Source organism: Corapipo altera, unplaced genomic scaffold, assembly GCF_003945725.1.
Source record: "Corapipo altera isolate COAL_440 unplaced genomic scaffold, ASM394572v1 78, whole genome shotgun sequence".
NCBI classification, from domain to species: domain Eukaryota; kingdom Metazoa; phylum Chordata; class Aves; order Passeriformes; family Pipridae; genus Corapipo; species Corapipo altera.
In genome coordinates, this window is record NW_020884904.1 from 649689 (window position 1) to 676269 (window position 26581).

A 26581-nucleotide genomic window follows, 5' to 3' on the forward strand; every position below is an offset into this window, starting at 1 on the left:
TTTCATGGCATAATAATGCACTCTGTCATTTCATGGCATAATAATGCACTGTGTCATTTCATGATAACATGACTAACAGTGAAATTTTAAAATTTAAACCTAACTTCAAAACATAAGCTTTAGAGATAAGCATATAACTGGGTCAGTGTACATGTAATTTCAAAACAGCTGTGTGAAATAGCAAAGGATGTACATCACAACAGGCCTTTTTAGCAGTACACTGAAGTACACAGCCTTAAGGTGGGTCCCTACCAGTCAGTTGTATCTTACAGCTGAAATCAAATGACTTAAATTTATCCTGACATCCCTGCAGTGATTGTTTCTCACTGTTTACTTATTTTTAGAATTAATATTTTGGCATGTGAGTACAGTGCAATATGGTGAATACCTTCTTTTAGAGTGCAAGCCTCAGTATATGTTCTTTAATTTAGAAATATTCTGATAATAAAATAACTACATGAATGCTGCACTCAGCAGTTTGATGTCCTGTGACTTTTCCAGAATACTTTAGAGACGTTCCTTAAGATAAACACATTTTTTCATATGGGCCTTATTACAGAGGAAACATCACCCGTTTATCTCTGATTCCTTCAGGATGACAAGCAGCATTGTGGCTACCGGCTTTAATTCTTGGTTTTCTCTTCTATTTTTGATTTTCTAAGTAAGCAAATAGAAACACAAACAGTACTTTCCACAGTGAAATTAATAGCTCTTGCCTGGTATGTTAATTATATCAAGCACAGATGTCACTCTAATAGCAGCTCCTCCTGATTTAAAAACTGTAATTATTATGTAATTCCTCTTTAAACATTAATTCTACTCAGTGGCACGTGTAAAATATAGCCATATTACCTGATCTAAAGATACTTGAAGCTCTTTAAGCAACAAGTGTTGTGGGCACCAGGCAGGGAGATAACCTTCATCTGACCTGAGGACAGTTAGTGCTGGATACCTTGCAAAAAACCCCTCAAAAACAACACCAAATCAAAAAACCAAAACCAACAACAAAAAACCCCACCAAGCAATAACATAGAACTATTTCCCTGCTTTTTAACTGCTGCAGCAGAAGAGCAAGCCCTCAGAGATGGATGAGAACATTACCCAGGCTCAGATCCTGTAAATTGCTAAGAAGTAGCAAGGAAAATTCTCAGGGTCAGTCTCAGTTTCTGGATTTGCCTCTGTTCTTGTGGATGGGGAGATGAGTTCTTACAAGAGAGAAGCAACAATATATATGATTTTTATAAGACAGTGAGTTTAAAAAGTTCAATGGTACATATGACAGTGGTTTAACAAGATTCGATGGCAAGGTCCACTTGAGTATTTGCTGTGTAAAGGATGGGGTCAGACAAAACTGTGAGGGAGACCCTCTCACTGAGTCATTAGATTCAGAGGAGACCTCCTTCTCAGAGGGGAGTTCAGGTGCAGCTGAATCCAGACATAGTCAACAGTTTATGACTAAAGGATTGCATGTGTGCAATCAACCCCTTATAACACGTAGCTAAGACTTCAAAGCTTCAGAGCTCTTATTCCCAATTCACTTATCGGGTACCTGACGTGATCAGGATACGCTGAACCATGAGGAGTAACCTTGAGAGGCATCCCTGCTCACAGGGGAATCCCGGTGTGCAACACTTCTGGCATGAAGGAGAACCCAACAGGCTTTGGGCTGCCCACCATTCATGGACCGAGGTGATGGACTTGCAGTCACGTTTGCACACCAGCCCTATTTTGGTTGGCATATGCTCAACTAGCTGTTGAGCAAGATTTATAGCCTTTAACTATGGTGGTGTTATCTGTCTCCCCAGTGCCCAGCTTAAGCTGGACTGACACTGGTGCCACTGCTTAAACAGAGAAGGTGGTAGGTTGGGAGGACACCAGCACATCCACGTAGCATCTACCTAAACAAGACCTTTCTTGTATACTAATCCCCACTAGGAAGCAGGGCAGGAGAGTTCCTTGTCAGAGAAAAACAAAAGCTACCCACCCACCCCCCACACAAAGCCAATCCTGCCCACAGCATGGGCAGTGCAGTCCATCACCTTTTCTATTTATCGGTACTGACTTACAGGAGGGCAGAAGCAAAGCTGAGGCAAAATTAAAGTACACAGGCAGAATCAGGGATATCAGACTTGAGCTGCTACCTGTGGAGGACTACGTAGATGGTCCTGAGTCACACAGCACAGCCTGAGCTGTTTTTCCAAGGAAAGACAGTTGCAAGGAAAGGAGGTGGTAAAGGCAGCCCCTGATGGGAAAAATGACATCTCCACCCCTTGGAGAAATGTCTGACATTCTTCTTAAAACCCTGCTCTCCTAAGTCCTGTCAGAGGCTGAGATGACTTTATTAAAAATCCGAGATGCGTGTGTTTTGATCATTAAACTCTGAGACAGGTGAATGTCAAAGCATAAACTGTGAGACTCCACAGTGCCAGAGGAATGGCCCCCATGGCAGCAACCTGTTTGTCAGGGCAGTGCTGAACATGTGTGTGGGGAGGAAAAGATGCGAAGCTGATTTCTCTGAAAGGATACTCCTTTCTAGAGTATTCCAGAAAGTATAATTCATGGTAGGATCCTCAATTCCTTAATTTGTTTAAAGGCTATAATTCCGGTTGGGTTTTCTGGTGGTGTTGGTTTGGGCTTTTTTTGGATGGAACAGTGAAGGGTGGCTTAGACACAGTAGCTTTACTGAAGGAAAATTAAGCTGTTGTAATTGCCTCTGTAAAACAGCTAAAGCACATTTAGAATATTTATATTGTACATACTGAATGGAAAAAAACCCCCTACATTGATTTGTCAAAGCACTGTCAAGGGTCAGGAAAGCTCACCTCCTGAGCTAATTTGCTGGTCTTTTTTAAAATCACTTGCTATTATCCAAATAATTATTTCTCCTCTGTTCAAGCTACCACATTTGGCTAATGTGTGAGCAAAGCAGCAGAATGAATTTTCGTGACACCTAGAGTCTCACTGCCAGAATTCACCAGATGACAGAATTGTTCTCTGTCCCCGTTCCCTGGGCTGTTTCTCAGAGCAGCCCCAGCCTTCTCCTGAGGTTTCCTGCTGATATTTAAGCAGTTGAAACTCACTTATTCATAATATGCCCAAGAGCCTGTCTAATGCTTTCATCCCTGACTGTTTTGAAACCGTTTCAAGGAGCCTGAGCAAAAAATGCTATAGTTACCTGAATAAGAATCTGATGAGTGAACCTAGTGCTTAAAAACACTTTTATAGTTATCTCCAGTGAATGCAGCTTTTTGTCTTGCTGTTTGCAGGTTGCCACTCAGTTGCATACAGCTGTTTTATTGCACACAGAATGCCTCGGTGCATTGGATTGTTGTTTGGGTTTTTTTCCCCTATGTCTTTTCTGCTGTGCTCACCATTTCCAATCATTTGAGAGTTTAACAGTAGTTTTATAGCACATAGGTCTAGAGGCTAGTTTAGTCTAAAGGATCGATGGAATTGGGAAAGTTAAGACAGAAGGAGGACAGAAGGGTATGTGTCGGTTAAACCTATTAAGCACAGGGTGGGAGTTACACCACTTAACAACTAGCTTCAAAATCTAGATTTATCCCCTTCTTTAAAAAGTAGCCATTCTGAGATGTAGCAAAAAGATTTGCCCTTGTTTTTGGCAAAGTAATATAGGATCCCAAAATATTTTGATAGTCCTAGAAACAGCGAAGCATTCTATGGAGAATGAAGCAAAATGCACAGTTGAAAATCAACATGCAATCAAGAACTGGATTCCTGAGGGAGACCCTTTTCCTAAAGATTCTGCTCGGCCACGGAAAATGACAGCTCAGATACTCAGAGCATACCTGGGGTTCATTAACACACACTGCTAAGCTTTATAATGAATTATTGCTTTATTGGGAACACGCTGGATTATGTAACTGCAACTTAATGCAAATAAAATAACGCATACGATTTTCAGGGTTGCCATTAGCAACAGCTCTGTTATTAATTTCAGCCTACGTTCACCTCCTGAAACAAACACTTCATTGAAAGAAAACCCCGTGGGACAGGTAATGCAGAAGGTTATTCATGCAAAGTGAATCAGTGCTTTTTGGTTATATACTAAGAGTTACAATCAACATACTTCTTTTTACATCCCATCCTAGTAATTATTAAAAAAAACAGGAGTTCCTATGACTCCTTTTAAAAGCTTTTTTTTTTTTTAGTATGCATTTTCAGATATAATCAGTGCAATCCCCATCCTGAAATGGTGAATCTTTAACACATATTTCCATATTTTCTGGAAAAGATGGACAGTATCCACATTGGGGAAAAATTCTCAGCCTGGTTATCTAAGAGAGACAATTTTCTTTGTAGAAGTGAATACAAAATTTCTAAGTGTCCAATTCAGAAAAGCTTTCTTGTACAGTCCAGCAGTTAAGCTGGGACTCTCTGAAGTGCTGGGTTACTTGCTCTCCTTAAGCAGGGATGTTTTCAAACAGAAACAATTTAGGACTGAATTTGAATGCTCAGCTTTCCTTACATTTTTATTCAGTTGCACCCCAGCAGTATTTCTTTATCCATCTCAAGCCCAAAATTGTGTTTTCTTATTGACTGGCCACTATTAAAAGCCTGGAAATTCCCCCAGATTTTCATGTTTGATGAACTGAAAAGCACAGATTTTATGTTCTCTGAAATGTCATTACCTATTTTTGGAAGAAAATAAATAACACTTTTTAATTAAAGAAATGGCTATTTGTACAGGGAAATATTGAATTTGTACATGCTGTGGACAAATAATGAAATCTATTCATGCATGTTTATATATCTTATAATATGGGTGGTTTTCTCAGCTGCCACAAAATTGCTGTCATAAACACAGAGAAGCCAAAGTAAAATGGGCAAACACAATCCTGGTATAATTCCACAGACTGAAATGCATTTTTGCTGTTGTTTATGATAACTCCAAATCTGAGCTACTGGCTTTAGTATAATTTGCCTAAATCTAAGTCAATCATAGATTTAAAGAGAATGTAGTTGTTGTCATATGGTAAAAATAAGTCTTTGTCTTTAATTATGGACTTTTTTTTTTTCCCTCCCAAATGAAGCAATTTCTGGCTAAAAGCTTAACCTTTTCAAAAATGCGCTTTTTTTTATGAACCAGGAAAAAACAGCTTTTGCACATGCTTTCATTAAGAAATCTCTTCATGTTGAACTGCATCTCAGGACAACTTCAGCAGCCTTCTTGGCTACACCCACAGAAAAAGAGATGTATTGACACCTCATGATAGTTGCCTTGAAAATAAGTCTTGGTAATGAGCATGGTAATAGCTACGGGAAACTTGTCCCATGCTCCACATAAACAAGAAGTCCTCAGAAACCTGGGCAGACTCAAAGCAGGTTAACTGATATTGGAGTTAATCAAACGTTCACAGTTACTATAAGGCAAATGTGTATATTTCCATGAAGTTGAACTCAGAGCAAGCAAAGTTATAATTGCTTTTATCACAGAAATATTTTATTATCACAGAAATATTTTATTATCACAGAAGAGACAGCTACTTCCTTTCTCTTTTAAAGTTTTTACAAATTTCAGCGATGTGCCCACATCAGTGCCCCTTTTTCATTCAAATACCTCTGTAAAATTAAAGTGGGCAAGATGTCTGCAGATTTTATCAACCTGGAGAAAACATGTCGTATTTTAAGTAATATATCATGGAAGTCCATAATGCGTTGAGCATTATTTAGCCATGTATTTTTATTAGATAATACTTGAAAGATAAGATTTGGTTTTATTTTTTTCTTAACCTGGAAAGAAAGCGTGCATTTGTACTGGAGTTAAATAGTGCCTTTTTATCTGGTCTTGTAATGTACCTTCTGGCACATTTATTGCTGCAGTGAACTTCTTCATAAGTGAATATCGTGGAACTCAGCTTCTACTGAAAGCTGTGCTACTGTATCATAACAATCCTATGACATTAAAGAAGGTACAGCTTACTGATAACTTAAGCAGAATTTAAGTACATGTGATTAAAATTACAGTCCCTTCCATCTCTACCTGGTAATATCTTTCTAACATTAAGTGGTTATTAGATGAAAACCATAGTCCAGAGTTCAGATATCCCTTTGCTCAGCAGCAGGGACAGTTTTAGGACAGCTGTAAATACAAACCTCTTGACAGAAAATTGCACCTATATCAAGGTATAAACAGTAGTTTGAGCATTATACCAAACACTGTCACCATTCCTAGTTTAGAAAAAGTTGTCTGCTTTCAAGAGGGACCTTCATGTGACCATTCCCAAGCAGACACATCCTTTTAACAGTGAGTGAGGAACCCAAGCCTGAGAGGAACAGCTGTACCATCCTCTTGTCTGTGGTGCTGAGTCTTCAGGTGTCCTTGTAGACTACCTGGCTATTCAGAGTGTGCAAACAGGTGTTTGTATTCTCTTAAATGTTTCCTCCTAACACCTCTCTGTGGTAAGACCACTAACTATACAGCATATGTAGCAACAAGGAGCCAGAATTTGAGGTTTTGAAGACTTCTATTAACCTGAAACTATTTTCATGAACTGAAGAAGTCTTAGGGATACTGAAAATACTTTTTTTCCTCACCCTAAAGTGATTTCTGTGTGTCTGCCCACAGTGGAGTTGGAATAAGGTCTATTTATAGTAATCATAGAAGACTGATCAGATTTTAAGAGCACCCGACTATCCCTCCAAAGAGCTGTTTTATAGCATTTTGTTCCCCACAGAAGACATACTGTGCATTATACTTTTTCATTCTCACTTTATCTCTTTCTCCTTCAATAACAAATTATTTTTGAGGGAAAGGATGATCCTGCAGGGGAGATGCTATCTTAAAATTCAGATATGTAGGTTTGTTTCCAGAAGACATCCAATTCATCATCTGTGAATTGAAGATAATGTTTCTTTTTCTATTTTCCAAGAAACTTGTGAAAATGAGTCTGCTGTGGACAGAAAGGCATTCAGACAGTATGAAGAGTGTTGTGGAAGGAATTAAGTGTTCTCTGCTCTAAAACAATGGAATGAATGCCAAGCAGCAGCAGTATGAAATGAGGGAAATAAAGCTCTGGCCCAAACCAGGTGTTTTTCATTCCCGCGGTTCATTGGATCTGGCTGTGATTTGGATGTCAGATAACACAATGTCATTTATTTAGCTGAACTGAATAATTTCATTATTACGAGGTGCTAAGTGATCTGCAAAGTGATATTTTCTAATGTTATTTGGCACACATGAAATAAAAACAGGAATAAAACTTGTAAAAATAACTTCCAGTATAGAAAAGATACTAATCGTGTAATTTACCAAAAAAGCAGCTGGAGCACATGGAATAGTTTACATGGCTTTCCAGATCCTACTAATCTCACTTTCATTCTAAAAGTATTCAGATGATACTTAAAACTTTTACTGAAAGCTTTCATTACTTTTTAATGGATATTACCCTTTAAACTTGTTGGTTTAAATCCCCTTGGTTGATAAAGACTTCAAATCAAATTCTATCTTTAATGCTGCCTTTTTGAGCTACGTCCCACTTTTCATTTGAAGCTGAGGAAATGTTTTTAATCTTTTGTAGGTGCACAGTTGAACAATCTAACTTAGCAGTGGTTTTATACCACTACGCATTGCCATTTAATTACTTTATTCTGCATGAGCATTCATTTGTACATTGCAGGAAACAATGGATGTAAAGTAAATGATTCATTTTTTTAGAATGACATTGTCAACCTTTTAAAATCATGCTATTAGGACTTTTTGGAGAAAAGTTCACAGGGAACTTTCATAGGGAACAGCTATTGAATCAGCCACCCACCCCCAGCTTGAACACCAATGTAGAAAGTGGATCTGGAGGAAAGGATGGTTGTTTGATACTTTTGCATATTTTAACTTAGGCCAAAATCCAAATTATACTGAAGTCAATCTACCATGATGACTCTAGAGATATACTTTATTTCTATATGGCTCTGTAACTGTTGACAGACAGTTTTCTTTCCCTTTTTTTCCCCACTTTTATTGTTGGAAGAGGTGCGTATCAGATTTGACCTGAAGGATTTTCATCATCTCCAAGAAAGAGCATTGGTGCCCTTCCCTTTAACTTGTTGTGATGTGACATTTTGACACTCTGTCATTTAGTAAACAATCTTAGTTTTCTTTTTCAAAATGTAACACTTTCATTACTTGTGAATCATTGTTTCCAAGACAACTTGCAACATACCACGGTGAAACCTCCTCGTTCTCTTTCCCATATTTTGACGTGACATTGAGAGTTTGTTTACTTCAAAAATCAAAGCAAAACATTGGGAATGCGAAGAGAAGAGAAAAATAGGTTTAGAAGTGGGACAGCAAGCACCAAGAAAACGTTAATAAAATTCATAAAAAGTATGTGGTGTTTTATGCCTCTACTATAAAGTCTGTACATTTGGGTTATTCAAGGCAGTTGGGTTACATCAACTAGTTACATATTATTAATTTGTGGATTTCTCTTCAGGCATTTCATATCCTCTCAGTTTCTACCACCTGCCAATAACTGCAGTTAAAGAGATGGGCCAGAAATCCGAGCACAGTGTCTTTGCTGTGGATTGCTCTCTATCTATGGATTGTTCACGAGGCTCTGAACTCGTGTGGTGGATAACATCTGTTTGTCTGGGCTGTTTAAGTTTGTCATGTTCCCCCAGGAATGTGAAAGTCAGCTGGAGAGTCTGGAGGCAGAGGAAGGTCACTGCTTTCTGGGGGGACTCCCTGAGCCTGATCCCTGCTGGAGGTGGTGGAGATGCAGGCTGATGACAACACATGTGGCAAGTGGACCTGGGATCCCCAGGCTGATGCCAAGCCTGGCAGCCAGACCTCACATGGCAACAGCCTTGCAGACCCAAGGATGAATTGGCTCTGTTGTTTTCCAGGATTTCATCTTCTTGATGTAAAGACTTGTCCAAGGAAAACTCGTTACTGTACAGAGTATCTACTCGTGTATCTGTCTGTCTGCCAGTGCATGTAAATAAACACTGGCACTGACAACAGTGTAGGAGTTACATTAAAAAAAAAATTAATAAATGTTGCAAATCTGCATGATAGAGACAACTGCATAATTAGAATATCAGTCTGGAATAGCAATGATTTAATTCGAGTTGTATCTTAATCCTACATAACTGTCAAGAAGCTCTAGGTATTTTCATTCCAGGCTCAACAGAACACTGGATTCTGCATTTTTACATTTTTGTTCAGGAAGTATTCATGAATTCAGTGCTTGCATCTGAATTTTCACCTTCCTTAAAATTCAGGGATGTCTGAATGCACCACAGTTTGTTCCTTATTTCCTTCCCTCTGCACTTACTGCTAATCTATTAGTCATTGTTCATCTACTCCTGGTACGCATTTTTAATTTGAATAGCATATGTTGATATGCTTTCAGACATGAGTGGTTTGGATGCTAGTGACATAATTACTGCCTTTTATTAGATAAGCAGTGCATTACTTTAATAAACATAATCATCTATGCTCATAACAGACTTTTGTTGTGATGTAAAATACACAGTTAATGATTTTGAATGCAAATGTGTTCTCAAGGCAAGTAAATGAAGATATGCCCAGCTGGAAAGTTTGAGGATGTTGAAACAACGAAAATTAAAAATTAAGGCAAATTCTGTCATCAGAGAAAGAGAAGTAGTATCTTCTAACTTCAGACTTTTAACTTCGTTCGTTGAATGAGTTTCTTTTTAAATCACTTTGAGTGCAAAACTGTCTCTTCTATTTTTGAAGGCATGGATGTGAGGGTTACTACAGACGAACCTGTATGTGATGCATCCTTCCTGCACAGATCTCATCTCTGTTTGGTTCCACCCAGCCCAGCAGGCAGGCTGGGAGAGAGGGTTGTGCTGATGGCTCAACATTCAGCGGCTCCCCAGGGCCTGCCTGCCCCGGTGGATCTGCCTGCTGGCACAGCCCTCCTGCCTGCTGTTTGATTCCTCCCTCTCTACACAAAATTCTCTTTATTCCAACTGTATCACTAGTATGGGAGTTTGATAAAGTGTTTTTATACTTACTTGCCTTTGTAGAGTTGGACTTTCAGCTCTCTTTCAGCACACTTCCTGTGGTCTAGGCTTTGGCCAAGCATCTGTATATGTATAAATGATTTCCAAGAAATGTCTTATCCATCCACTCAGCTTAAGGGAGAGGTCACATATGTATTTCCTGAGACTGAAAACCTTGCGTGTCACAGAGAGGGCCCATCAGTGCTGTAATCCCCTTGCTTTGGTAAAAAGAGAGAGTCTGAAAATAGTGACAGTGGTAGAAACAACCAGTGAAATTTGTTTCCTTTGAAGAGGGGTGTGTATGGACTAGAACTAGTCTGGGATGTCAGGACTATTGCTATCAAGCAAGAAATGGCACTGTTATCACTAAACTGAAAGGTCAGCTCTGTTGGAAGTGCCAATTACTGGTAATATTTGAAGTGCGTTTCTTGGTCTAATTGGGAAATATTTTTAAAAGACAGTAGAAATCATGTGAGTGAGTTGTGAACTTTGTGTTCCTCCAGGCGAATTACTGAGGTGGATTCCTAGGGGAGATGGGGAAAATGCTTCTAAAAAAATGTGACAGATGTCTTTTGGGCATCAGAGCCTTGTTAACAGTCTCCTGCCTTTGTCCTGGGTTTACTGCACCAATATAAAGTTTAAAACTGCTGATGCGGGAATTCAAACAGACTTCAGGAAATAATCTTCATACAGTGCTTTGCCGCACTGTGAGCTTTCAGAGATGGCTGCTGTATTTCACCTCATAATTTTCACGTGCTTACATGGAGAGCAAAGAGAAAATGCTATCAATGGAGGAGTTTGCCACGCATCCACCATGGACTCTTTACATCCTTAAATGTATAAGAATAATAAATAATATGTCAGGCATGTTCACAGAGTGTGTTAGGTTGCCTAGAGGAGCTGCCTCTAACTTTTGTCTGTACATCTGTAATGTATTGAGCAATTTTTCTGTCCTTGCTTTTTTTTTTTTAACCTGATGAATTCCTGGTGAAAGCTTTCTCTTGGCTCACAATTCAAAAATAACATTGTCTGCAAACTGCTGCTGGTGTTTTAAGGTCGCTCCAGTTCCTGCAGAAGGTAAAGAAACTGTGCCCAAGGTCTGACTGCCTTTGCTTGCTGCTCTTGCCTCCTGCATTCATAGAGGCTCCTTGATGGAGCCCAGACAACAGAAAGGACAAAGCATATTTCTCATAGTCAGAATCGGGAAGCACAGTGCCTCATAGTTGGTTTGGTTGGGTTTTTTTCTGTTGGTTGGGGTTTTTTGTTTGTTTGTTTGTTTGTTTACTGTAAGACACATCACTCTCATTGTAAAATTGTCCCAATCACTTTCTTGTTTTGCCTCTTTTAACAGAGCGATGAGGTTTTAACCGTCATCAAAGCCAAAGCACAGTGGCCGGCCTGGCAACCTCTGAATGTGTAAGTAAGTGGGGAATTGTGTGCCTCAATAGCCTTGTGTTGAGTGTGGGCTAAAGGGCCGCTCTAATAGTCTCACATAACCATTCACTCTGGTAAATAAATAATCTAAAAATATGTTGATAAATGGGGGAGGTGTTTGTTGGTTTGGTTAGTTTAGGGGGTTTTTTGGTCTTTTTTTCTGTTGTTGTTTTTGATTTCTTTTTGGCGGCTATTGAGAGTTTTTGGCTTTTAGTTTGGGGGTTTTTGTTTGTTTGTTTGTTTTCCCAGCAACTGCTTCTCTCTTTCTTTCCTCTTTAGCATGTCTTCATTTTTTTACATGCTTTGGTTCACTCACTGTTGCAGCAGGACTATCCTGTGGAGTTTGTGCCTTCTACAAATAAGTGGTGATGTTTATTCAATGCTTGCTCAAATATATGTCGTGCTATTGTACACATAGGAGCAGTATTTTTTAGCATCCTGCCTCAAAGACTTTGACAACGCTTTGTATCGATACAGCAAATCCTCATCCACCAACTCTCAGTCTAAAGGACTAATTCTTCAAAATGCCTATCTGAAACATTCCACGGTTGCATCATGATTCTGATGGTACTGTAACCATCACTTGGTTGTTTCACCTAGTGGCACTCAGCAGATAAGAGGACAAAACTCTTCTTTCTGGATATTCTTGAATTTACTGGTGGCTTTTCAAGGGAGGTGGAGGAGGTGTCAGGGTAGGGTGATGTTTCTCGAATAACTTACCTGTACTTGGCCCAAAGTTGATACTATCCAAGCCCAAATGAGCGAGACTTACAAGAAGTGACTAAAGATGAGAGCTCAGTAGAAGGGGTCAACTGATTAGCTGACAGTCGAATTAAGTCCTTGGAGAAGCAGATCAGTTAGTTTACTGCAAGATTGTACAGACCAGGTACTCCTGTTTCCTCTGTAAAAAGTATAAGGGAAGTAGTGAAATGACGTGCCTGGCTTTGTCATCTGTATCTCAGAAAGTATGTGAAAATTTGGAGGGTAGTCAGAAAAAAACTGCAAGAGAGTTCAGTTTTCAGAAAACATTCCCTACCCTAAGGGGTTTAGAAACTCTTAAGCAGCTTAGGACTTAAGCTGTTCATTTTATCACCTCCCTCTCTGGAAAAAAAAAAAATTAAAAAAAAAGAGGTTAGGAGGTGAGCACAGCTCAAACAGTGAAAAGATTTATGATAGCTGATCCCTCTTTAATCTGGGGGGGGGGGGGGGGGGGTGAACCAAGGCCAAAGTACGAAATCCCTCCTAGCATGGAAGCTAAGGAAATTCTTGACAAGGAAATTCTAACTAAAAGTATGGGAAAAGACTTTACCACTGTGACTAACCTCCAGAGCAGCTTACCTGAGCATGAGATGGATTTTCCATCACTTGAATATATTTTAACCCTGAGACAGAGTTGTAGGCTCCACAGAGAAATTGCAGGTTAGGCTTTTTTTGACAGGTGTAATGCAAGTGGTCAGTTGAGGTGACAGTAATGGAACGTCTCTTTATGGTCTTAACCCACTGAAATATTCACTGTTTAGATTTGCCAGTGTTTGCCTTGTAGTGGCTGTGGGTAGCATTTTTTTCCTTTGCTGCCTTCTTCCTATTCACTCAAAACTAACACTTTTTTTTTTTTTTTAATGAAAACTTTTGTCCACTTCTCTGTTCTGTTCTGGTGACTTCTCAGACTGAAACAAGCCAGGTATTTTTTCATTCCAATTTCAGTTACTTTTATAAAGCAACATTTATATCATGTTTCTGCATTAAAGTGAGCAATACTACTAGGAACTGACTGCTGTGGGTGCTTGGAATGATTTGACATTGACAGGAGAGCAGGTTTGTATTTTTTTACAGGAGATGAAAAGAGGATCTCCTGCTTACATCACAAAAATCAAAGCTAATTAAAGTATGTTTCCCCTATGATCATAATGCTGAATTTAATATGGCTCTGAGAAACTTCACAAAAAAGTTGTGTGAACAACTTCAGATACTTTCTAGGGGATATTCTTTACAGACATACCTGCAAATGCTTTTGCAACATCCTTCAGATGTTTTTCCAGTCAATTCTTGCCTTTTCTATATGACAGTTCTTACCTTTCAGTAACATCAAAAAATCTTTATATTTATGCTTTCAAATGCTCCTCAAGGGTTCCTCTAACCCTTCACTTTACAGGTAGTATTTGATTTTTTGCTTTTTATACAATTTTTTAATCATATATTGCCATGATGTTCTACTTTTTAATTCCATTTAAATATATGTTCTAAGCACACAAGAAGAGAAAACTTTCAAAATCCATTAACTGGTGTTAATTTCCCATTTACCATAATGGATGGTCCTTCTTGAAATTTAGATTAGATCTGTGCAAGTATTGGATAATGACTCTTCAGGATAAACATTTGGTCTATTATTATGCATAGCACAACCATCTTCCTAATCAAGAATTGACTAAAAGTCATGAATATTCTTCTTTTGCTTAATCATTGGTTATGTATCTAATGTATAACATGGTATGATAGTGATGCCAAAGTGGTGTTACAACGTGTCATAATAAGCACAGCATAAAAACATTCCTGAATGTATTTCACAACAATTATAAAATGCATAATACTAATTTATTTATGGAGGTCCAAACTGTCAAAAATTGTAAAACTCAGCCTGCTCTCACTTTAAAGTTTACTACCCAATTCCAGGTAATGAATGTTATTGCCCACCCTGTCCGAGTTAGATTACCAAGTTAGTTATGGTGATTACACTTTAAATCAGAGGGAGAAGAGCAACAGTTGCCACCAAAGCTTGTGAGAGGGCTGTAAGAGCATTAATCTAATTGCTGCTGTTGTGGAGAACGTGGGATGAGGCACTGTGGACACCAGGCTGCCACCCTGGTGAATATTGTATCAGAGCATAACACCCCAGAGACAGCAGGGCTGAAGGGCAGGGACACACAGAGGTGGTGACAAACACTGTAATGGAGGCACCAGCTCAGTCAGGCCCCATCCTCTCAGGGGAAACTCAAAAGAAATCAGATGGAAGCACATCCTGAGGCTCGGCACAGCCCCAGGTACCAGCCCCACTGCCCACTCAGAGGAATTGTCAACCAGGACGGGCACCATGCCTCCCCTGGGGCTGCTGACTCCTCTCCATCTTTCCAAAACAACCAGGGAGATGCAGCACCTTCTCTCCTTCCAGAGGCTTTAGCAAGACAAGATGAGATGCTAATTCTTGCCCACATCTTGAGTAGGTGGTTGTGAACCCTTGTGTTTCCACTCTGGTCACCCATAATAACATGTGAGAGGATGATCCTGTCTGGGCACCTCTCATGGATTCATCATGGACTTAAATGGCTTTTCTTCTCCCCAGTCGATGCTGGTCAATAAGGTTGTGACTCCTGAGGCCAGTCACACCTCATTTAATAAATTTTCAACCCCTTGTATAGAGGGAATGAAGTGTCTAAGTGTATGTCTAAATCTCACCATGTCAAAGTCTTTGGTTCATGACACCAGAGATAAGGAGGGAAATATAATTGGGAGCTTTTCTTCTGCTGATAGAGAAGAAGTGCAGATCCAGTGGGCACAAAGTGCCTCGCCAGGGAGAGTTCTTTAGCTTCAGATATGAGTCAGATAAAAGAAATTACAGTAGGGGACAAAACAAGTTGCCAGCCCTAAGCAGAGAAGGAAACAATGACAGTAAGTAGTTTTCTGAAGTGCTTTCTGTTAGCTACAATTAAGGTTAATACACTTTAGCATATTGTCATCCCCCAGTACGATTATTGGTGTGGAAACTATATCCTACCATATTTCTCTGTCTGCTTTTTATCATTCCTCTTCTCAGTCCCTATATGTGCTCTTTGTCACTGTTTTCCATTATTATTATTCTTCCTATCACTCATCTTCATTATTCTTCATTTGGTTTCTTAACCAGGGCTCCAGTATGCAGAAAACTCTCCTGAGTTCTCACATGTAGGAAGAGAAAGATTTGGGTGATCTTTGTGATCCAGTTTTACGGTCGCCCAGCTGAAGGGCAATATTGGTAGCATGAGAAGGGCGAGTGCCAGACAAAGCAATAAAACATTCTGCTGTTGCTTATACTTGTATTACCAAGTTGTGTGTCTGAAATTCTGACTTTAAAGTACTCGCAGGGAATGCATTCTTCCTTGAGCTCGCTGGTATCAGTATACAGCATGCTGTCAAATCAAAGCAGTTTTTCTTATCTCACTTGTATAAACAAGAGCACACCTCATCGCTCCCTTCCTCACAGCCACCTTTCGGGCAGAATCAAATTTTATTTTCATACTCAGCTGCAAATCATTGGCCCTTGGCAGTATGGAGGATAAAATACATCAAAACCAGATAATGCCACTGCTATGCAAATCTGCATATCCGGCACCTGTAAAATAATCAAGCCATGACAGAAGAATTTGGGATAAAGGAGGCAAGACAAGTTAGTATGCATCAAATTATCAGGGAGCTAATCCCTTTTTAAAATTTTCCTTGAATTCACCTTTTTTTTTTTATTTATTTTTTTTCATTTTTGGCTGTATTCATTATTCCTTTTATTTCAAATCCAGACATCTCTGTTGTGACACAAAGGGAGAAGTATTTGAGTCACAATTCTTGTGTCTAATCACTATTTGTTGTTCCTGTAAAGCAGGGAAAAGGCATCCCCATGTACACTGTGGAATACAGACTTCCATGGACATATATAGCATAACACTCATAAATACAAACATGGATCAGATACAGGATGGAGATCATTTTCCAGTGTGTCATGTGTCCAATTATTAAATGCTCAGACCTTATAAATTATTAAATACCAGTAGAAATAGTGTGAGTTTACCAGTATTTTTATCTCTTTATTCTGTCTTTTCCTGGTACATAAAAAGGTGATATTCATTTGGAGAAAAAAACCAACAAACCAAACCCCAAACAAAGTAGCTTTAACTTTCTGTTAAACATTTCAGATTCTAAAAAAATGGCAAGACCTCACTTCTCTGCACAAAGAAGATGCCTATTTCCAATTTCTATCCTGCCAGAGTTTCAGTCTGCAGTCCTAGCTAGCAGAACAAATATGTTTGGATAGGGGTTTCCAGCAGTATGATTGTAATTATTACTAAGCACATAATGCCTTTTTTATTTATTAAATTTTTTTGGTTTTTGTAATAATTTTAAATTTAGTGGGTCAACCTAGAGACAAAATATTTCAATTTTATCTAGGTAAATGGCATGGTGAGAGTATTCGACATTAAAATTTTAGGTTTTTCTGAAATATTCTGAAGAGTTTTCTCACTCCTCTCTCATTTTACTTTTTTTTTAGTGCAAAACCCCTACTGCTTTCCAACCTTTTTACCACCTCAGTCCATTCCTAGTCACAAACAGTGTACATTGAAGTGAAAGCCATTTTTCTTTATTGTAATTTTGAACTATTTGAAGTTTGGAAGACTATTCTTTCCTTCCTTATTGTCTCTCCTGTGGTCCATTTCATCTCTCTGTGTTGTTTGTGTGAACAGTCATGGTCCTGTGGTTTTACTCTTTTTCTCACCCATTTAAGCAGCTCTTTTCCATTTATTTGGAGATTACCTGAAAAAACCTCAGCAAGCACTCGAATGTGAAGTTTAGCAGAAAAGGAGGCCTATTGCTTTATAATTCAGATGGATAGGAGTATTTAGTCCAAAGTTTATAAGTTAGTATGGTTATTTCATTATCTCCTAAAATTATCCTGTCAACTTCTTTCCATTTCGAGTCTTGCATATCTTTGACTAGAAAGATATTGGGGCTGTTTTTCTTGGCTTGCAAGGAGGATATCAGAAAATACCAGCATATTCCCAAGTAAGGGTGTTTAAGCATTGAGGTAGTGTGATTAAACTGGGCAACAAAGCACACTCTTCCAAAAATCAAACACGGAGTGTTCTATGGAGAGGTGACGGGGAACCCAAAACTGTTCTGATCCAAAATAAGTTGGAGTTGACAGATCATACTGGCTGGAGGGAAAAATGCTGACCTACTTTGTTACATTTTCCTTCCTTTATTCTTGAATGAAAGCTCTTTCAATCTTCCAGAATTCTTCTGTCACAATTTGGGCAAAAGAATGTTTGTTATATGTTTTGATCCTGCAGTGAATTTGGTGTGATCAATAAGTTTTCATTACAGCATTTGGGAATTGAAAGCCAAGCCCCATCTACGCCTTCAGTGTTTGTTTGTTTCTTGTTTTACCTTTATTTTACTTATATTTTTAACTTTTGCATTTTGGGGTCGTTGTTTTTGGTTTTTTTTTCACTTTATTGTAATTTGCTGCTATTTTTGTGCCCACAGAACTTCTCTTCCTTAAAGTGGCCTCCACATTAGATCAGTGAGCAGTTACTTAGATGCTGTTAGATGGAGAACCTCCGAAGTGAGAAATAGAACTCTTCACTGTCTTCTGAAATGAAATAAAATAACTCCTTCTCCTCATCTTATTCTTCACTGTTAAACATCTCGATTTATTGTGTCTGATGCTCTGCTCTTTACAACTCACACAGCCTTAATGTGGTGTTGTCTCCCTGATAAATATCTCTGTGTAAAACTACCCAAGATTATGGATACAGTCTCATACTTAAAAGAAGTCTTTAGCGGTGAAAAGAGCTTTAATAACAATTTGCGCCTATATTGATATCATTGATATTGTTACCTAATCAGTTCCATCAGATGGCAGAGAGCTAAACAAACACGTTTTCGGTGTAAAGGTGATGTCACTGAACCTCTCTGTTGACCTCCCATGTTGCAACTTTTGTGAGCTTCGGAGAGAGGCTAATTTACAGAAGAACATCGGAAGGCATTTAGCACCATTTGCTGTAAACACTTAATTCACAAACTATCATTTCCTGAAGTGTTTACGCACTTAAATAGCTATTAGTAACATTACTAAGACCAACTTTCGGTGTTCCCAAAGCTCACTATATTTTCATGAGGGGGAAGGGACCTCTATTAGGCAACGGACTGCAACTAAACCCTACCAACTTCCATAATTTAGTTGTTGCCCTGCCTGTTTTATCAGTAAGGGCCTGATCTTCCAGTATAACTTTTTAAGTCAGCCACACATCCATAATAAGGAGCAAAATAAAGGTTATCACCCCATGGACTTGAACTGTCTGGGTTTGATTCTCCTTTCCCTTGGTAACACCCACCTGTGAACCTAAATCTCAAGCCAGACACATCACATAGCACATCCTTGTAGCTCAAGCTTTCCTAGTCTGCATGAATAATTGAATATTTATCAGCCATAGAAAGACAGCAATCACTAGGATTTTCCCCTTAAGAAGAGGGAGGAGAGACAGAAGTTTTCTGAAGGAGATTAATCTCTATAATGTTTGGTAAACAGCGAGTTAACAATCCCCTTTGTAAGATGGGGAGGGTGTATGTGTGGAATGAGTACAAATCAGCTGCATGGTCTCATTAATTAGCAATCAGTCTGTCTCTATTTTGTGCACTTATGAAATGACAGTCGATGGCCTTTTCAGTTCCCTGGCTGCCTTGGAGGAGAGACTGTTCCTGGAGATCAAAAATATTTTGTTCTCTTTCCAGATGTTTAACTTTTTTTTCTTTAAACATCCTTCACATTGCTTAAAATAGAGTGAACGGATTAGGTAGTTTGGAAAAGAAAACACTTGAATTTGTCTTCTTCTTTTGGCTGTTGTTTACTGAATTCAACTTCAAAACCCCAAAGTTTCTGTTCAACCAAAGATGCAGTTTTAAAGTAGAGTATAGTTGAAATTGATTTTCTATTACTTGGTTAATTTCTCTGTGCTAGAAATAAGACAAAATTACAATATTTGCATAATAAATGGAGTAGTTCTACAGAATTAAAGTTTCAGATATTTCTTTTGGTGTTGTCCCATAAAAAATTAAATATGTTATTTGAAGAATCATTTTAAGATTTTCTGAAAATCTACTAGAAGTAATCTCTTCTCTCTTTTTAGGATTTTTGTAATTAATCTGTATACCTGTCTTTCTACAGGATTTGAAAAATTAATTTACCTATTCATCTATGTGAATTATCTATTTCTTTCTAAACTGCATATGCAGATAAAATGTACACGCACATGAGCCACGACTAAAGCTGGCATTTTTCTTTTAATAAGATCTACACTAAAAAATATTTATAGGCTATATTAAAAATCAGGTAGGTACCTTGTTGTGTTACCTACGTTTGGAGTGTTTCATTAGCTTGCCAGCTCGGTAGGAACACACCAACACACCGAACCCAAACAGAAATCCTCCTTCTGTTTCCCTCTGGAGGCAGATGTTTGCTGTGTCTCGCTCAGTATCCCAGTGGCAGTGCCAAATGCTGTTCTCTACTAAATTTTAATCAGCATTGAGAGGTGAATATTCAAATCAATGCACCTTTCAGCTTTGATAACAGAGATAAAAAATAATGAAATACCCAGAGCCCTGGAGACTAGAGAACTGACAATGTCTGTACATTAATTCTGTGAGTTAGCCCTCCTAGAGCATTTTGTTGAGGCCTGATAGAATTATTCTCAAGTACCACACCAAATTCCTCATAGCTTGCAAACCAAAATTCATTGAAAAAAACCTACTAATTTTCTTCAATCATTCCACTTCCTATTCATCCCCTTGAAATATTTGATATGAAATGAAATTGTACTATAATTTCTTTTTAAATATTATGAAGTCACAAACATTCAGTTTTGCATGATGTCTGGGTGAGTAAATTCTGAGATTGGATGCTCATTTTCAGTTGATATAACTCTTGTACCATTAAGAGTGCTGAAATTATTTCCTGGCTTGCCATGCAATAAATAAATAGCTACCCGTAAGTGGCTGATATTGGTATCAGAATGTAATTTATAAAAATTTACATTATAAATGAGTAAAGTACTCAGTTGCTCAATTAATTAGGCCCTGAGAACTTAAAAAAAAATCCCAAACAAACACACTTGAACACACATACTTGTGTTTGGGTTTAAATGGCATTCAGAAGGGCAAAATACAGAGTGAACAAAAATTAACCAGCTGTAATGGGCATTGTATAAATTTTATTTTTTATTTTCTCCAAAGTGGTAAGAAAAGCTCATATCATAGCCCTTTAATCATCTGTGCACTGCATATCATGAATATTTGGTTATACAAATTGCTTACAAACACTGTTTCGCCTAATGATTCGAAAAATAAATCATGCATGTATATTTTTTCCTTGTTTGACTAAGCATCAGCAGGAGGTTATATAGAAATAAGGAAGCTTATTATTTATTTCTACTTCTTATATTCCTTATAATGCTCATTTCTCTTGCATACTTGTTAGACATTTTCTCCTAATTGAGTGCTACATTCATCCATCTACCAGTTCCTCTGTACTTTAAAATAGTAAAGTTTGTGCATTTTTTTACCTTTTAGGTTGATATATCCTTCCATAGCTGATTTAACCCTTTGAACACCTTATGACGTGCCTGTGGTTGAATTACCTTGAATTTTCTTTTAATAAAGAAAAGTGAGTGGAGTTAACTCTTGCTATAAAAACAGCAACCTCTCTCCATACAGAAAAGTGGACAGAATGAACAGTTCAAAAAGAATAGCTGATTTTAAACTGAACTTAAATGTAACTACAATGCTAAGATAGTACCCAGCTGCCTGAATTTACCTGAAGTAAATTTTAATGACCATTGTAGGGATTCTTGGGGGCAAAAATTGCTTATGTTCTTAACTGCAGCTAATAGCTTGCAATAGCAACAGATCTCTGACCACAGTAGTGTGACCATTCCTTGGCTAGCACGTGGTTGGGAAGCCAGCCATAAAACCCAAACTAGTCATTGCCACTGTAACAGCAGCTTTGCTGTGCCTGAAGGACGCTGCATTCACAATAACATCGTTTCAATCGATAGCAGCTGCACCCAGGAAAATCAAACTTCCAGCAAAGAAACAATTAAATTTGTACAAGCCCATCTCATTGATAACAAGTTGTCATAAACAGCTGAAAATAAAAGGAGATATAAAATTGCTGGCAGCTATAGCATGAAGAATTGAAATGAGGAATAGGCTGATGAACTGCCTGAGTTACAAATTCATTCTCAGTGACTTGCCATTGTAATGAAGTGGGATGAGTGAAATGTGGTTATATTTGACATCCCACTGGATTTATGCTATGCAAAAAGAAAATACTATTTTTTTTCTTAAGAATTATGATGTGCTTTTCTCTTGACAGATGAGTTGATTTAAATTTTGAGATGCTTGAAAGTATTCTTTAAATTCCCTGAGTGACTCTCTCCAATTACATCCGCGCTTTTATAAGAATAAAAGTTGTAATGTTGTATTGTATGGCCCACATTTTCCCTTAAATAGGAGCTCTGGGAATATTTTAAAAAGATTTTGTGTGAGGTGTGCCTTGTCTAAACTTAAACCCCTGCTTTAGTTCTATGGTGAAAGCATTACAATCTCTACAGTGTACGTATTTATAAATTGAGCAGTGTCCATAATGAACAGCTACCTAAGCCATCTGCATCTGTAAGAAATACACTGCAGCAGGAGCAGCTCTGGAGTGTGAAACAGTGCTCGGGAAGTGACAGATTTTGGGGATCGGAGATTGCTTTGGGCAGCCACCACTCAGGTCACATGGAATGTGGCTGCCTGCTGGCAGCAGGAGAGCAGAGGAAAAGCTCCAGGGATAGATTAGTCAGAAAGAAATCAGGTCTGCACTCCGAGATTGCTCCAGGATATAAACCAGAGCACAAAGGGAAATTCACCTCAGAAGTGCATCTCACCTAAAACACCTGGAGATACTTGTCCCTCTGCACTCATAGAGGATGCTGTGCACTGTCATTGCACCTTGCAATTCATTGCTGGCACAGAATAGTAGAAAGTGATTTCAAGATTGCCTGAACAGAGAGAAATAGCACGTTCAATTATGTTCTTGTCTGAGTGAATTTGACCAATGGACTCATTTATCTAACAAGTGCAAAATGTGGGAAATGTTACGTATCACTTATAGCTCACCTTGTAGGATACTGATTACAATACCTTGTTTTCAATTGGTTTAATTTCTCTGCATAGTGAGTATGAAAATTTCAATTTTTCATGCCAAGTTAGAGGAAAATACAATGTTTTACTTATGTTTAGAGTGTTATAATAGCTGCTTATTGATTAAGGTCTTGTGTTGCCATCCTTTGGAAAAATGACTTGACGATCAATGAGTTGAAAAACTAATCCACATCTGACCAAGTTTAATGAATGTACAGAGATCTCAGTATTCCTGTGATGGCTTGGTAACATCTGTTAGCTCATTATTTCTTCAGAAACTGACCTTATCAGAGATGCCATGTAAAGCATAAATGGATGAGCAGTAATTTTGCAGAAGCCTTAGTGGAAGTCAGCAAAATGCAGTGAGAACAAAATCAGAATGCAGAGCGCAGGCTGGTGGGGGAAACATTTTTGGATTGAAGCTTTTTGGAATGAAAAACTATTTTTAATAGTTAAAAGTGAATTATTTTGGTGAAACTGCAGGAAGAAGTGGAGAAAAGCAGCACACATGAATTGGCATTTGCATGCTGTATCATGGCTGGCAGTATTACTCTTGCAAGATATAATCAGGACCTGAATTTATACAACACACCGACATGCAAATATGAAATGCTCATTCTTAAGGGATTCAACAATATGTGTTATTTTCCTTACGTTAGTTGCAAGCAAAAAAAATTATCCTGAAGTCCTAAAACTAAGAAATGTTCAAATACAAGCTGATTTTCTTAGAAATTAATGTCTTTATAATAAAAGCATTCTCTGGAAATATAGCAAAGGCAAAAAGAAGCCAGTTCTCAGAGGAAAAATACATTATCTGTAGGAGAAAGGAAAGTACTTCGATTAAAGTAAATATCTTGTTCAGATTTATGGACTCAATTTTTTGGATGAGATCTCTTGTAACAGCTGTATGGAAAAAATACTTCCTTGTAGAGTGTTATGTGAACATGATGAAAATGCTTTGTAAAAAACTCAGGTTCCATGGTCAACTGCTCACAAGGGAACAGGAGTGTAATTTTTAATAAATAATATTTCTGGGGCTAGACTTTCAAAAGACCTAGTTAGTCACAAGCTGTGGAAGTAACAATTCTTGCAGAACTTTCTAGGCATTCTACAGTACCTACTACTGCCAGAGATACACCAATAAAAAATGAAAATACGATGTTCTGGTAGCTCTGTGCTTTTTAAGTGTAATCTTTTATGAGCATGGATGTACTATTTTAGCCTTACAGTTAAAAGTTATATTAAGTTGTTTGGTGACGTGCATCCCAGGAATGGAAAATGATGATAGCCTGCAAAGATTTCTGTTGTTTTCCCCCACCCCCCAAATATGATGTTCTATAAAGCAACTGTTTTGATTCTTGTATGGCAACATTTTATTTCAATAGTGCCACTACAGCATGTCTTTACTTTTTTTTTTTCCCTAAAATGGATAAAAAAGCCAATATCTGTCAGTCTAGATGTAAATGAAGTTTCCTTCCACAAAATGACAGCACAGTACTAGAAAACATTTTCAAAGTTTGGAGATTTTGTGTACAAAATGACAGGAATGAGAAGAGACCAGACAGAGTCTCTTGTTTCCATGGCAACACGATGGTGTGTCTAGCTCAGCTATTTCCTCCTTTTATGATTTTATAGATAGTGGGGATTCATCCAGTGAAGCTTAATATCGTCAAAAATAGAATTCTAACCCCCAGTCTAATCAGAAATAGCAATGCATAAAGGACAATCCAATACACGAAAACAAAACAAAACAGAGGGAAAAAGTTGGCTGTGGCTTCTGATAACGTGAAGGAAAATGCATAAATATCTTTGGAGCTGTGAAATAATTCTGAGGGCTCCAGCTTTTCACTTGGCTAATGGTTAAACTGTATTTTATGTCAGAAAATTTCCTGTGGTATATCCTTCCTTCCTGCCGTGTATCATTCCTCCACCTTGTTGATGTCCTGTTTTACGGACCCTAATCCGTCAGGTGATCCCCACCTGTGTGACTTTGGAAGGTTCACAGATGTGTCAGTAGGCTCCTCACAGCTGGATGCAGGAGACATTTATGTTGAACGAGTAGTTTATCCATCAGCAGACCTAATCAAAACGCTTCTGTTGAAAGGCTTTGACTTCAAGATGAAAGTGTTCGTGTAAGACTTGGATCTAAACAGTAAATTTATTGTTTCACATTGAAAACATAAAGTTTATCTAGTTTTTTTAGGGTTTCTTTAAGTATAAGTTCTAAATTTTATCCAAGAAGTAGAAATATTTGTCTCACCAAAACCAGAATTCTACTTGAACTAAATCTCAGACAAAACACATTTTTAAAAAATCCATATAAAATAATAGACATTTTTACATGTTTTTATTATTCATCTATATTTGACATTGGTTGTGATTGAGCTCAAAATGCATGTATATATTTGAATAACTAATATAAGATAAAAGATTTAATCATATGAATTACAATTTTATTAATATTTATTAATATTTCAGGAACAAAACAAGAGTGAGTAAACCTAACAACATGTGCTGCCCTTACAACATGGTTATTTCACTCTAGTTTTATGTCTCTACAGAGCTCCATTTAAATGAGAAGATAGCACTCTCCTATTTTTTCACAGACAACAGAACAAAATACTGTTGAGTTGCATATTAGCAGCTCAAGGCTGCAAACTTCTACCTCTCTTAGTATGCATTCACATGCTATTGTAAAGTACCTAATGGTACCTGAGTACCATTTATAGTTATATACATTTACTAAGTGTTGACTAAAAAAAGCCCTAATCACCAAACTATATTATTCTTATAAAAAAAGGATTGTCTTAAGTGTTATGTGTATTATTGAGACCTAGGGAAACTTCATTGTCTGACAGATGGTCTGACACCCATGTTAAGACATTCATAATTCAATCTCAAAAAAAAAACCCAACACCTAAGCAAGAACATATGTGTTTGTCGGAAAAGAAAAAAAATCATGGATCATTTTTTGTCAGAGCAAGCACATATGGCAGTTCCATTTTCTGTCACCATTTACTTTCCACCTAAAATTCAAATGTCACTAGGCAAGGAAAAAGTTGAATATTAAAACACAGAAAAGATTTAACTAAGAATAATCACTGCAAGGACTTTATACTAATTGTTCATAGAAGTTAATGGCCATCCAGTTAAATCAAACTTACCCATCCCATTCTGTCCTTGTCTTTGTGTTCTGTACATGTTCCTCCCATTGGTAGTTACTGTTTTATGATTATTTCCCAACCATCTGTTGTCTTTCCTTGAGCCAAAATAATTTCCCTTTATAATTTCGTGAGTAATCAAGTAAGCATTATTTTCATGCAATTATATGTCTACTTACTAATTCTGACTCCTCATTCTTGTGTAAATACTCACCAAGTAACAGGAACAATTTGCCATTTAAATTTCTAGTGAATAGAAATCTATTTGCGAAATTTCAAATTTCCCATTGCATTTTTATTAATGCAATGATAATTAAACCTTTTCTCTAATTCACATCTCTAGATACCAAAAGGTATGTGCATGTTAGATATATAGAGACGCTCAAAGAACTGGAATGTGTATTGTATTAATAAAAGTGTTGGACATCAGAGATTGCAATGGGACTGGGGAAATATAAAATGCAATTCCAGTTTTACAACATTTGCAAATTAAATGGTTTTGAAAAGCAAGACAATACTATGTTAAACTTTTTGAAAGGATTTTCAAAGAGTATTTACATTTTTTAGATATTCCAGTGAGCAGCATCGTGGTATTTTTTTGTTAAAAGGAGATATTTGTGGTAATCTAATATTCACAATAAATTAAATTGATAGGAAGTCAGAGTTCATTGCTAACACAGTCTCATAAATAAATCTATGCTGTTTATCTGATATTGTTAATGGGAGAGGAAAGGATCAGGCTGTGATGGTTCTTATGCTGGGTTGAAGAACTGGTCTGTCTCAGGACAAACAGTGCGTGGCGTGCAGATCAGCCAGGTTGAAAAAGGAGATAGATAAAAAGCAACCATGCTCTTACAACATCCCGTAGGATTTTCTGTGTAAATAGCTTGGTAATTACTTTGGGCAGACAATTTGTAGCCCCAAAACTCCAGGGAAGCAAATCAGATTCAGGTTTCCTGAATCTGTCCAGTGATTCCTGACACATGGTTTGACTGTGAATGCTCAGTAAG

The 26581-nt window shown here is 37.7% G+C and overlaps 1 protein-coding gene across 2 annotated transcripts in view; it reads left to right on the forward strand.

Annotated features, from left to right (window-relative positions):
• SPON1 (spondin 1) overlaps positions 1 to 26581 on the forward strand; it is a 190534-nt gene that overhangs the window by 146668 nt on the left and 17285 nt on the right. For both annotated transcript variants that reach the window (XM_027651246.1, XM_027651245.1), the window contains exon 7: positions 11345 to 11409. In XM_027651246.1, coding sequence (XP_027507047.1) covers positions 11345 to 11409 — 65 coding nt within the window. The remainder of the gene's footprint in view (positions 1 to 11344; positions 11410 to 26581) is intronic.